This window comes from Astatotilapia calliptera, chromosome 14 (genome assembly GCF_964374335.1).
Source record: "Astatotilapia calliptera chromosome 14, fAstCal68.1, whole genome shotgun sequence".
In the NCBI taxonomy this organism is placed as follows: Eukaryota; Metazoa; Chordata; class Actinopteri; order Cichliformes; family Cichlidae; genus Astatotilapia; species Astatotilapia calliptera.
The window spans coordinates 10,370,292-10,384,783 of NC_137435.1; the positions used below are offsets into that span (position 1 = coordinate 10,370,292).

The 14,492-nt window shown below is 43.0% G+C and overlaps 1 protein-coding gene across 12 annotated transcripts in view; it reads left to right on the top strand.

The window, feature by feature from the left end:
- robo2 (roundabout, axon guidance receptor, homolog 2 (Drosophila)) overlaps window positions 1-14,492 on the top strand; it is a 291,837-nt gene that overhangs the window by 150,786 nt on the left and 126,559 nt on the right. For all 12 annotated transcript variants that reach the window (XM_026191419.2, XM_026191422.2, XM_026191427.2 and 9 more), the window contains one exon: window positions 1,066-1,392. In XM_026191419.2, the coding sequence (XP_026047204.2) occupies window positions 1,066-1,392 (327 nt within the window). The remainder of the gene's footprint in view (window positions 1-1,065; window positions 1,393-14,492) is intronic.

Below are 14,492 nucleotides of genomic sequence, written 5' to 3' on the forward strand. Positions count from 1 at the left end.
ACTTACCTCTGCTATTTGGGTCCAGGCAGCAAGAAAAATAGCAAAAACAACTGCTTTTGTCACCTGGTTTTTGAACAATGTGAATCAAAATTGGGGGGGTTTAAATGTGGATACATGTAGCCAGATTAGCTGTTTTGTGTGGGTTTTTTGTATATACCTATTGCTGTTGAGTTGAATTGTAGCTTGATGGTTTTAGATGTCGCTTAGTGAGTAGTAACTGCATTTGTAAATTATGTATAGGCTGCCAAATCAACTCAGTAGAACACAGTGGATCGCAGTGGATATTGGATCATTACACAGAAAGTAGAAGTTCTGTTGTCCTTCTTTTCCAGTATATATTAACTTGAGTTTACTTTTTATTTGAAAAAGTGGATTACCAGAGTTTCTTTTCCTAGTTGTTACTATTTGTTTGTTTTTTATGGGATACTTAACATTGAATTATATATGTCCATCAATTTTCTTAATCGCTTTTCCAATCCAAGGTCACATGGGCACTGGTGCTTATCCCAGCTGTCAGGAGCAAGAGGCAGAATGCATTCTTGACAGGTCGCCAGTCAATATAAATGGCCAGAGCATGGAAGCAGACAATCATTCACGAGACATTCACACTTACAGACAAAATCCCCAGTTAACCTATTATGCATTTCTTTTGACTGTGGGAGGTAAAAGGCAGTAGGTACCCAGTGGGCACTGGGTAAAAACCCCACACATAAAGGCCACAGCTGACCAGTGGGTTCACCCTGGACCCCTTTGCTGAGAAACAACACTGTTTATATGTGCTTTCACTGTGCCACCTGTTTATATGTTTTTCTTCTTTAAGAGTAAAAGTTGTCAATTGATACGTTGGAGACCGCTTCAGAGCCACACCTCATAGCTTTTGCTCTGGGCAGAGGTCGGTCTTCCCGACCCAGACAACTTATTTATTTTGTTGCTATGAGTTGTGTTTATTAATTAAAACCCCATATTCCCACTATTTTTCTATTGTTTGTTATGAAAGAGGTTCTTAACTTTATAAAGCTTATATAATAACATCACTGAACATAAAACATCCTTTTTTTTCCTCAGGATCCCGTCTGCGCCAGGAGGACTCCCCACCCCGGATTGTGGAGCATCCCTCTGACCTGATCGTATCCAAAGGGGAGCCCGCCACTCTCAACTGTAAAGCAGAGGGGCGGCCAACCCCGACAGTGGAGTGGTACAAGGATGGAGAGCGGGTGGAAACAGACAAAGATGACCCACGTTCCCACCGTATGCTGCTGCCCACTGGCTCGCTTTTCTTCCTGCGCATCGTTCATGGACGGCGGAGCAAACCAGATGAGGGAGCCTATGTCTGCGTGGCCCGGAACTACCTGGGAGAAGCTGTGAGCCGCAATGCATCTTTGGAAGTAGCATGTAAGTCAAGAGTCTCTTCTCCTCTTTGCTGGAGTTCAAAATGATTCTGCTCACATTATGTAATTTATAAGGACAGATAAAGAGAAATCCTGATCTCACTGCTTACTGATGGAAAGACTGGATTTGCATTCAGCACATTCAGAATACATTTTTGATCTAATCAAGCGTTGAAACATCGTCTCTACTGTAGGTACTTAAAGTAAACAAGTCAACAATTTCTGGCACTATTTTTAGTTAATTTCATTTTTCTTCTCCATTTACAAACAATACTAATTTCCTGCTGGTCTAAAAGAGCCACTTAAACCCTATTACGACCTCACATTGTGGAATATTGGTCGGAGTTTTGGATAATGAGTTTTTTCTTCCATGCACTTGATAAATGTGATCCAAGCCCAAGGGATATATATTGATGTTGTGTGTATGGGTTGGAGTATGTACGTAAAGCTGCTGGGAGGCTTTATGATGGGAACATGATGGCATGGCTGACATGGCTCTCTCGCAGGTGAGTGGGGGTCGAATGACAAGCACAGTTTGTGATGGACATTTAGCACAGGCCTTCTGAAGTCTGTTGGTGAATGGTGACAGGCATAACCTGAGCTGTGTATCGAATTACCTTTGAAGATGAGCCTACCCCCCAGCAGTCTCAGGATGGGCTTCCTATACAGCCACTCCCAGGCACCTCAAAATGCCCATAAGGTGGAGGGGAAAGTCCCTATGTCCTTATGTTGTGGAAGAGGAGAATTCTTATCATGAAAGTGACAAACTTTAGACAGTCTCTCAAAATGTTGAGCTGGACTCCTTAGACAACATAAAACAAGCAAAAATTGGAAATCAAATGTTTTAGATTTATAGACAAAAGAGAGCAGGAACAACATCCTCTGCCTGTAATTGTATTTCTGAGGTGATGACAGTAAAATTCATAGTTAGTTTTTGATCCTTAGGAAATGGGTTGGAGGGGGTTGGTCTCTGCTTCTGATCCACTGCCCTGCCTTCCCGAGGGCCTTCCAGTGGCCCCCAGGTGCTAACTGTGTGACAGCAGCTTGATCTATCGATTGCTGTAAGAGGCCTCTCCCACTCTAAATGAAAATTCATGAAAAATTGATGAACCCTCTCGATTATTTTATTTTTTTCCTTCTAACACGGTTTCTTAGCCTTTCTTCTTCAGTATTCTCTCTCTCTCTCTCTTTCTCATGGTCTCGCTCTCCCTCTTTCTCATGTAATATGGACTGAGGAGCAGAGGGGGTTGAATAGAGGCATTGACTACTTGAATGGCTTAAAGGTGAAGGGTGAGGGGTCACTAGGGCAGGAGGGAAGAGCAGAGCTAGGTGAAGAAATATGTATAGCGCACATCTGATGGGTATTAACAGTGATGCCAGGTTTGAGAGTAGGGTTCAGCATACAGGCAACAAACAAGTGTACAGAACTGGACATGTTTGTGTAGCTCCATACACTATACAAGGTATAACAAAAGAATGGTGTAAAAGTAATCTATACAATACACCATGGAGCACTGTAACAAAAAATAATTTCCCCCAGGGATCAATAAAGTATTCTGATTCTGATTCTGATTCTGATTCTGACACCATCATAAGACAACACTGCTGGCTAAAAAAACAAATACACTGAGTTTTTCACTCAGTACTTTGAGGTCTTTACTTTTTAAATTACAGTGAAGACTTCTAATTGGAGTTTGGTTTATTTTAGCTCTGCTGTAAAACACTTAACAAGGACCAATTATGAAAACGTGAAATAAGCTGAACACTTCAGTATTCATTATAGTGACAGCATACTGGCCGGAGCCTGTATGAGGCATAGCAGTTTGAGAATGACGGCAATGGTGGCCTGACAAAGATGGAGTGTGGGTGCAGGAAAAGGCTCTGTTTGACAGTCATTCACTGTGCTACTTGATTACAGTGTGATGGTGCACAAATGTGACTTTTTGTTAAAGTAGGGTAATTTTGATTTAAATTATTTTAATAGTAGGAGATCAAAGCCCTCAGAGGCATGTTGAAGAAAATGGAAAAGGTGAGGAGAAGGAAAAAGATGTTTAAATATTCAGGTAATGTGTTATATGGAGACATTAATTATTTGTTTCAATTTTAATAATACTGTAGGTAATCCTGAGCATCTTGAGGAAGAATTTCCTGAAGCTGATTGGCAGCATTTCTTTCTGAGCTAATCAAGTATCTGGCTTAAGGTACCAAAATGGTCCGAAACAGTGCAGAGCTCCAGAGTCTTTTGCTATTGTACTTTTGTCATGGTTAGAGCGCACTATCTTTTTCCGTCTTTTAAATATAGACTATTTTTGGTCTTTTAAATGTGATTAGATGACCAAATAATTATGTTCCTTTCCAGTAAACTTTAGGTATTTGTTGACATCTACAAAGTGATGATTAGAAATTTAACCTCCGTGATAAAAAAAAAAAATGTGCCCATTTTGCAGCGTATTTCCTCTGTGTGTTTCATTTTTACTGAGATAAGGGTATCATAGAGCCTGAAGAAGAGGGAGGGGCACTTTGCGGCACGCTCCATGCCTGGTCTGTTTTGGGCCCTGGGCTTTCTCAGTTTTCTTTCACAGCCAGGTCTTCAGGGGACTGCGGGGGCAGAAGGGGGGGCGATGTGCTAAATCCCTCTGCATTCGCTTTACAGCAGTGATTAGCTTTATCAGGTCCTGACATCCGTCCAGTGATTGTAAAGCCAAAGCTAATCTCACAAGAAAAAGTCTTAAATCTATATCCATGTTGAACTGGATTTGTGTTTATGATATGTCTTGTAACCCCCCCAATCCTCCCCCATCCCCTGCCTCGATCTCCCCCTCCATTGTATTGAACGCACCTTTGCCCCCCTTCCATTCACGAGTGGTTGAACAGGACCCTGGTGAGATAATTGAATTGCAGTTCTGAAACAGATTGAACTCTGTGTCCACTGAACAGAGTGGCGCTGCTGCATGCCAGGCATCAAGCTGGGCCGGACTCACCACTCTCTCTTTTAGAGGAGGAAATGTGGAGTGAAGAGGCAAAGGGGGAAGAGCCCTCCAAGAGGTGCCAATGCATTATTAATGTGGGCCCGAGTGGGCAGGGGCACTTGTGCCTTTACTGGGCTTAGGTCTGCAACCTTGTCTCCTTTAAGTGTTGGATGTTGAGCACAAATAGATGGACAAGAACATGGACTGCTTTGTGTTATCTAGCTCCATGGTGCATGTGCAGAGTGTGGGGATAATGCCCAGACATCACTCTGCTGCATTTGGGAGAGATTTCATTATAGCTGTTGTTCACTGTCCTGTACTTCAGAAGATAAGAGAACTTGTAAATGTGTTGCCTAGAGGGTATCGGAGCAGCCTGCCTTGTAATCTTACTCCTCTTCAAAACTGACTCCAGGCCAGCAATATGGGATATACTGCATATAAGAGAATGTGCCCCTTTTCTCTTTTCAGGATAAACTAGGTCAATGAGCAGGTTCATAAATCATTGTGAAGCCTGTGTCAGAAATGCAAGCTGCAGCCATCGCTGCTGCATAAATTGCTAGCACTGCGAGTATCTGTGTATATGTAAGTGTGACAAGGCACACCTGGGGCAATAGGATCCCAAGGAAAACGTTAACTAGCCCAATCTTTTCAGGTGCTTGACGCAAACTACATCCACCTGAAACTAGCACATATCACTTTTAATTGAGTGCCAACTGTGATATAGGCCCTCTGACATGTCTACTTGTGTATTAACTGTATGTAATCATCAGGGGAAAGGCACCACATATAAATGAAGACAAAAAAAATGAGTTTTAGATGTATACCTTTGCAGCTTTGTTCGGTTTTAACCTTTAAAAATGCAAATGACACTGAAATGAAACAGATGTCTTGGGTTGGTTCTAAATGCCGCTTGGAATGGGATTGGATGACTTTTAAAAAGGTCCTTTGATATCATCTAATGTACCACTTCTGCAATTAAGTGAATCGTTAGGTAGCAGTTGGTACTCGTACAACAAGGTAATTAGCAGGAAAATTGAGTTGGGAAAGGTGCGAGTGTTGAAGAGAGGAGGAGGGTTACCAAGCTGTTGCTGTTGTGTCCAGCATGAGGGGGGGAGCTAATAAAGGGATGGGCCAAAAGGAGCAAGCCAGGTGGGGAGTCAGGATGAGCTGCACTGCTGAGCTCATCTGGACTCATTATTCCAGTTCAGAAATGAGAAAACGGGGTGACAAGTGCACACAAACAACAGACACTCACGCACTTACACACGCGTGTTCACAAACACCTGCCCTCGTGCTTGTATAAACCCCGGTAGACTGAGGTTTAATCTGTGCGGGAGTCCTTGAGAAATAATGAAGGGTAATGAAGAAAACAGCAACAGCGCAACCATTACAGCGCATTAATGATGCATGCTATAGTTAGGAAATACAACACAGTCTCAGAAACTCTCATTTGTAAGTGTAATATCTAAGTGTTTTATTCATACCACACATCTTGACGTGTCTGTTTCTTTATGTTCTTAGATGTGTAAAACACAAATTTCCGGGTCCATCTAAAACAGTTTGTCTGGTTTTTCAATAACTTGCTCAATAAATAAAAGATCAGTTGCTCACACAGATAAAATAAACATAAATCTGCTGCTCACACCACACCAAAGTATTTTCTAGTTTATTACATTTTCATATAAAAAAAGTAAAAAATAATTTAAAAAACCTTCCTGCTGGAGCTCACTGTTGTCTGAGCTGAAACAAGCAGCGATGTGATGGAGGAAAAGCAAAAAGCATACATGCAGAAAAAGTGGGAATGTTGTCCTGTGATAAGAGGGATGGGGAGAGAGGGCAAGCATGTGAAACATATCTTCTCCTGATAGTGTTAGAGAGGAAAAAATCCCTGATTAAATGTGTCAGCTGGAGTTTGCTGACCTCTGTAGAGATCTTCCTGTCTATTCATATGCACACACACATACACACACACATATTCAGATGCACGGCTATAGTGTTTTCCAGCCATATACAGCGTCACGCAGCTTGATCGTATCACCTTTATCAGTCACAGATGGTCACAGTAAATGAGGAGCTCCTACAGATGCCTAACTCCTGTGCCATGCTTGGAAAGAGGCCGGGCTGCAGAAATGGAACAGAAATTTGGAAAGTCTCACAGGAAGATAAATCATAGGGATACACTACGGTCACTAACATCCTCACTGTCTCTCTCTCATACACGCACACGTACACATCCTGAGACTGCACTTTTACTTTCCTCAGCGGGCTTTGTGTCCCAGCTCTGACCTCGCCAGCTCCACCTAGGGAAATAGATTACCTTTAGATGAAGCGACAGCAGTACTCTAGAAGGGAAATACGGTGCACATACATTGTGGCTGAATCACGACAACAGTAATGTAGAGGTGTGACAAAAGCTGCAGACAAAGATGGAAAATGTGGTGAGTAGGTGGCGAAGAGATCGAGTACTTAGATCCAAGTTTGGGATGACCTTTGACCATCTTTCTCAGCCTATTATCAGTCTTTTTGTCTCCTTTTCTTTCAAACTTCACCTCTCTACTTATACCATTATGTCACCTTTGAGTGTACAAACTGGATTAAGTAAGTGCGTGGCGCTCTGTCAAGGATGCCATGGCCTGTCACAGGAGGAGTGAGCCATCAAGCAAAGAGTGCTGAACCAGCCGCTTCTCACGCCCATTAGTGGCCAGCAAGATGAAGCACCAGTCGCACCAGGTTTTGTTGTGTTTCTTTTATATACCCCGCTCTCGCTTCTTCACACTCTCCCTCTTTCTCCCTTCATAGTGACACTTTTATTGATGGCCTCTCCGCTCTGACAATGCAGGTCTATTGCTTTGTCTCTTCTCCCTGCCTGCCTGTGTTTTGCCTCGTCCTCTTTGCTCCACAATGTCTCTCATCACCCATGCTACATACCCCGGATGCTCACTCACCAGAAAAAAAAAGTTAAAAAAGAACCTTTGCATTAACATAGAGTGTATAAATTTTACAAATCGGACAGCACTGTGGAAAGAGAGCCCTTTTAGACAGGTATCAGACAGTTTCACATGTAGACTGAGCTCTAAATTATTGAAACATGTCTGCAGGCTGATTATTGATTAACTTTAAAACACAGACTGGGTGACAAGATCTTGCTTTCTTCACTGTATTGGTCTTTGATTTCTGTTGTCATTTTTTTAAGTGATGGTTCAGGTTTATTTGAATTGTGTACATTTTGCAAATTGTTATGTTTAGCATTAAAACAATAAACCCTTATCACCGTATTAATCTAGTCTTCAGTGTCTATCTGTTAATAACACATGAAGTTTCCAATTTTAAGTCTATTTTAATTTGTTGCACAGGTGTGCCATTTACCAGATTTGGATTAATATGTGTGACACCACTCTATTTTCTGGCAAGTGGGCGAAAGGACAAGTGAGTGATAATAATATTAATCAAAAATGTGACCCTGAGTTAAATCCCTGTAGACCACTGCATTTTGAGGGTGGCTTGCCATTGCGTCCAGCCGGGATTGGATCCTCTGACCCCTGAAAACCCCTTTGCCCTCTCCTATCCACCCCAGATCTCTGTCATACCATAATTCCTTAACCTAGCGCTCCCTTCCGATGAATATGTCCCTGTCGTAACTGACCTCCCCCACCCACCTTCCCTTCTCTCTAAGACCCTCTGAGGCTGCCAGAGATGGTAATCCATCATGCGGAGCCAGGGAGGAGGTGACAGGATGAAGGGCTGAAGTTCAGTCACTAGCTGTTGTGGGTTTGAATCAAATGTTACCGAAATTGATTCAGGCTCTGGTGTGTGAAGTGCCGTGTTTGTTCTGTGTTCAAGTTCCTGGTTCAAATGTCCATTATTCCTTATACTTTCCTACACACCCTTAAAAAACACATTTATTCACATGCATGCATGCCATCACCATACGCTGCAGGGTGCACAATGCTCTTGTGAAAGGGTCAGGACTCAGCCAGGTCCATATTTCAGTGTGTGTATTTTGGGCTGCATATGTCACACTGCACACTGGTGTTCTGATGGATATGTCCTGTTAAATACTGTTGTGCACACAAAAGTACACAGGTACATTTACACAAGTACATAAGCAAACTTAAAAATGCTTAAGGTAAATGGCTTTTGTGGCTGTTTTTCTTGTTGTTCAAACATTAAGGACATTCCCTCCTTAAAGTAGCCCTTGGGGAATGTAGGAGATGCAGCAGTTCAGCTTCATTACATTCTTAACTGAACTGTGGGAGAAAGAAGCGAACCGGGGAAGGGAGGAGGAGAAAACACATACTGCAAACTGACCATAAGAAGCACAGTATTCATAGTATATTGCTTTTCTAGCCTTGTGGTTTTTAGGGGGAAAAACAATCACCAGTGGAATATTCTTCATTATTAATTCATATGTTTATGCAGTTATTTGTTCTCTTTTTTGCACTGAGCTTTGTTTGCCCCTGCATCACGCTCGTTATTGAGGATCCGGATGTGTTATGACTGTGATTTTTTTTCCATGGCGTAGACAGATAATGTGTTTCACTTGGATTACGTTTGCTGTAAGGGACACCTAGAGCCCTCAACAGCTGCAGACCAGCGTTGAAACCTAATCATCCAGTCTCTGCTGTCTCCATCTCTTTCCTTCTCTTTCCCTCTCTCTGTGCTATCTTTCCCTTTTTCCACTCCCCCCCTCGCTCACTTCCTTTCCTGCTGTTTGAAACTGATACTATAAGTATTTTAGTCACTTTCAAAAGTGAGGGGAGACAAGATCAAATGTTTGAGAGGACTTTCTAAAACAGCTGTGGTTCCTTTCCACTTTGCAGCTTGGCCCCTACATGATTGTGCTGCTCCGTCCATTGCACGCCAGCAAAGGAAGTTACATAGATGCTGTGTGTGTTTTGAAGGTGACCTTGTGTGTTCCAGAGCTAATAGCTTCCCATTTTGATGTGGATTGGGTGCTAACTGCTGCCTGTGCCTGTTAGACTGCTGTGGGATCCGTCCCAGACTTGGCCAAGGTGTGGATGAGTCACAAAAATGTGATCCGTTCACTGAGTCACCAATGCACCACAGTAAGCTGCCCATCTACTCCAGTGAGAAATAAATGTCAAAGGTTTTGCGCTTCAGGGACAGACACTTCGTTTAACAGGGGAAAACTATCTTGCTCATTTATATGTAACGCAGTATGACCAGGTGCAGTGAAATGACATCACATGGTGAATGAGACTGGGAGCTGTGGTATGTGTGGCCACCTGCTTCTGCAGCTGCGAGGATGATTAGCAGCTAGCCAGGCTGATTATTAACCGGCCAGACACTGATCCAGCCAAACGGACAGACAGACAGACAGACCGGGACACTGACAGACGTTGCACATTGCCAGATATGAGCCTGCATATTTGCTGGCACGGTGGAGACCAGTCACCAGACAGACTTGCCCAGACCACTTCAGTACTAGCATGGCCAAAGGCCAGCTGAATAGAAATCAGAACTCTCTATTCAAATGCTAAGCAGAATCTTATCTCAGTGCCTCTTGCTGCTGGCCCCTGTGCACTACACTGTACAGGGCAAAGTTATTAGCGAACATGCAGGTGCCGAATGTGTTTGTCTCTGTTTCACTGCGTCTGTGTGTGTGTGTGTGTGTGTGTGTTCAAATGGTTGGACGGTTAGTTGTCTTTTCTTTTTGCTTCCTGATTTAGTAAAAAATGTGGAAAATAAATCATGTCATGTCATACTGGTGGTGTGTTTCGAATGAATCTTGTTAGTGTAACAGTCTAAATTTAATAATACCACACGCAACAGCACCCGCCACCCAGTAAGGATGAAATGAAGGCAGTGAATCATCTGAAGTGTTGCTATGATTGCAGGGATTTGTCTGGGATCTACCAAGATCCTCTTATTCCACAGGAAATGAAATCTAATGACACTAAGTGATCACCAAAGGGTGTGTGTCTAACTGATGAGCACGCTCATTTGACTCCACCGATCTTTAGAAGCCATTAGTGTTCTCCTGTTTCACGCACAAATTAGACCTCCACACACAAAGGCACACAGGAACAACGGTACATAGCTGTTTCTCATACACAAGGCAAGGTTTGTAAAGGCACATATGCACTAGCACACACATGCCTGTGCCCACACACTGTAACAGACTCCAAATTCCCCCTTTGTTGTCCAACTGGCACAGTCAACATTTGCCCATTTGAGCCCTAAATTGCACAGTAAGGGAAAAATGAACCCCAAGACACAGCGTTGTAATGGAGCTGAAAAGAACAGCTTAATTGGCCAACATAAGCCATGCCCAGGCATTAACTGTGAAATTTACATGTTAGCTGTGCTGCCATCTTTCTTTTAAAGGTCCCTGTGGTGTTTGTGCGCAACAGACACATGAATTGCAACTCTGACACTTCATGAATATCGATCTAGGCTTCTGTTGCTGTAGGGGCAGGCTATGGAAAACAATATTATTCAAAACATGCTGAGTGGGATACATCTGCAATTAGTCGGTTGATAATTTATGCAGCTAATGTGTTATTAGTTTAATTGCCTGTTTTTGGCAATTTACTTATCCCCCCCTTACACAAAACTGCACAAAAAAAAAGTCCTAAATGGCAAAAATTAGCTCTGATTTAAAAATATCGTTCGCTTGTTGTTCTCATTTTTTAATTATAAAACATTAGTTTAAAAATGGGGCAAACTGCTCTTCTTATCAGGTTCTCTGACTCGAAGCAGAAGGGAGCTGTCCACATAATTTAGTTCCATTCATAGCAGTTAAGGGGTTGATAGGCCTGTTGTACCTTTGGGTCCAGATAGGCTGACCTTTGGCCAGGTCTGGATGTGACCTCCCATTGATTGACCATCATCTGACCTCATGGCTTGAAAACAGAGCTGCATTCAGGTCCATTTGGCAGTCTGGAGAGCATCTCTAGCATACACTGCTAATACAGTTATGCTAGTGTTATTGGGAGATGTATGAAAGGAGAAATAGCTCAAGAAGGCAGGGTTATTCCTGTGTCAGAGGAGGAAGAGCTCAGATAATTTAATTATAGATTAAGGGATATGAGGATCTGTCAGCTTTTTCATTCTTATAGTACGCCCTACTCAAGTTCTGTTATTAGTGGTATAATCTCGAAAGTAGAATTGTTATTACCAGCTCTATGGCTGACTGGGCTCATGTAGGTATTATGATGTTCTTTAGTAAGTTTTATTTACCCCACAAAGACATTTTGTGAAACTAAACCTAAACAAGTGATTGTTTTTTTTATTTATTTTTTTTGCATTTGCTACGGGCTATACTGGATTTTGTTATCTTTCCCTCAGTATCTTGCAGCTCTTCAACCCACACCCCTCCTCCGGTTCTCCCTTATCCCTTAAATTGATGCTCACTCTGCTCTGAAACCAAAATGCTGATCGCGTTCCCCTTCTTGCTATCACAAACCAAATAGCGACCTTGTGATTGACTGCTAACAAAATTAGCAGAACTTCTCATAAACCTTAATTAGTAATTTGACTCGATAAAGCATGCTGATGAAGGCAGGAGACAGCCATGTAATTGAGAAGAGAAAAAAAGAGGAGGGGTATACTGTATCATTCATGTATCACTCAATAGTGCCAAATGGGGTGTTGACTGTCATAAATGTTCTCAGACCCTAAATTTTCACCAATGTGCCACACCCCCCCACCTTACAAGAGCATCTCACCTCTTCTCACTGTTTCCATGTGCCAAGACACGACACCCTCAGTCGCCTATCTCTGTCTCTCTTTTCTCGCACGCAGCAGGGGGATGGTTGGCCCAAGAATGTGGCATCATTAACTTACTTGAGTGGCAGACGTTAGACGTGCAGAGGGCTGTCCTGTCCCACCCCCCTGCTGGGTGTCCCTCAACCCCCATCACTCCTTCCTGTCATCCTTCATTTCTGCATTTCTTGATTCCTCACCCCCCGAAAAAAAGCCATCCACAGATTTCGTAAACTTGGTGCTCCATCAACCGTAGATGAGTGGACGCATTAAGCCATGCATTTATAATTTCAGCATGATGGGCGTGCCACATGATTATTTATGGGGTTTTTTTAAAATACAATTTTAATACAATTTTGCTATATATGAATGTCAATTTTGATATTCCGCCTATTGTGACTAGCTGTTTTAAAGTGTGACAAGTCCACAATCCCTCAGTGTATGGAGTTTTTGTTGTTGCCACCAGTGCGGCACGTGCTGCTGAGCTCCTTGTGGCGCAATGCCCTGTGTCATTAATCACAAGGCCAATGCTGCCTGGAGCCCTGACAACTCACAACCTGGTGGCCTACCACCTCCCCTCATCTATACTGTGAAGGCTGCGCCATTATCAGCTCACATGATGAAGGTGCCACACTAATGACAGCTGTTGGTGGTCATATGAACCAGCCCCATTTTTCAATTGAAACTCCTCATTCATGTATCCCCCACCAGGCTTTTTGGTTTTCACTTGTCTCGGGTTCACAAGTTTTGAAGCACCAGGGCAAAGGTCAGTGGATTTTCCCTGTCACCACAGCAACTCTCAACACCATCAGATGTCAAGAGAGTTGGTCGACCATAACGGAGCCAGGCAGAGAGCGCTGCTCAGCCAGCCACTTCCTTCTGGAGAGCAGAGGAGGCAGGACAGAAGGGGAGAGAACATCTTTTGTTAAGCATACACTCTCCCTCTCTCTTGGCTTCAGTTCGGGGTGTTGGGGGTTGTCATAGATGGGTATTTAGGCTTTTATGGGTGGAGTGTTAAAGGCTTGTTGGGGTCCAAGTCAGGCTTGTACTGTGGGGTGTGGGGGCTCAGAGCAGTGCTGTGGTCTAGTTGTGTCATGACCATGAAGCTGAGCTGTCACTTGCGTCTAATTGGCTTAGATCAGCCCACGAGTGGCTCAAAGCTCACTGACCCACCCTCTGTCTTTCACTGTCTCCCTCTCGCTCTACTCTCTCATTAGCTATTTTCCTTCTGCTGACCCAAAACAATGGTCTCCACATGGTTCTTACCATCATTCTGCTTGGTCCAAAAGTTCTCTATTGTTCCAGAAGGCCTGGCACTTTCTGTGTGTCCAGTTATGTCTTATTATGAGGAAGAATCCTTGTGATGAGCAAGTTACTAGAATGATGGGGAACGATATAAAGGCTTGATCTAATCTTGATTTGAGACCTCATTGATCTGGAAGCTGGGGTCATCACAAGGTCAACATAAGGAATGATGATAATATTGTTCATCTTTAGGGAATAGGCCTATCATAGCACTTGTACATGCCATTAACTCTCAAATCTGTCCCAACAACAACTTGTCTCTAACAGATTCATCCTGAAAATACTACTGAGTATTCTGTCTGCCTTTCTGAAGCCTGTCAGAGTGGGGGTTCTTTCTTGGGTACTTGGATTTACTATGTGTTACAATGGTTCAGGCAATGACCCTGCGGTGTGCATCCCTGATGATGTTCTAATTGGATGGAGTGACCTTTCTACACTGTAATTTTGAAGCGTCCTTGGTCTTTGGGGGTGGAAACAGATTAAAAAGCAGCAGGAGCGGGATGATTGATGTGTGCTGTGGGTGGTATGGTTGTGGATGGACAGTGGCAGGTAGTGCGACAGTAACATATGAGTCCACAGCTGTTGAACGAGGGTGTCCAGACTGATACATGGGAGGTGGCTACACCCAGCCTGACTGATTGCTGCCTTTTGGTACATCAGCATTTTCTAATGGCCGCAAAGTCTACATCTGCTTTGATTGAAGGTTGGTTATTGTGTTTGCTTATTCGTCTGTGGTGTCTCATTTCATGCAGCACCTTTATAATTTTTAATGTGAGGGATTTTTTGTACTTATTTTGAAGATCAACACGGTGAATAATATTCTAAAGGGTGGAAGTGGTTAAAACCTTGCACATGACTGACATGAACCAGTTGCTTGAATGAACTGCATTTTTTTTCCCTTCATTGTAAGAAGTCAGAGAAGCATGTCCGAATGTTGAAGGAGGAAAAATGTAAGCATTGCTTGGGAAAAGTCAAATGTGGCAATGAGAAAAAATCAGCACGCACAGTACCTATAAGCATAAATATTTGTAATCAAAAGGAGTATGTTTATCCTTGAATTTTGTGTGTGTTTTTGTGTGTGTGTGAATATGACATTTACTCT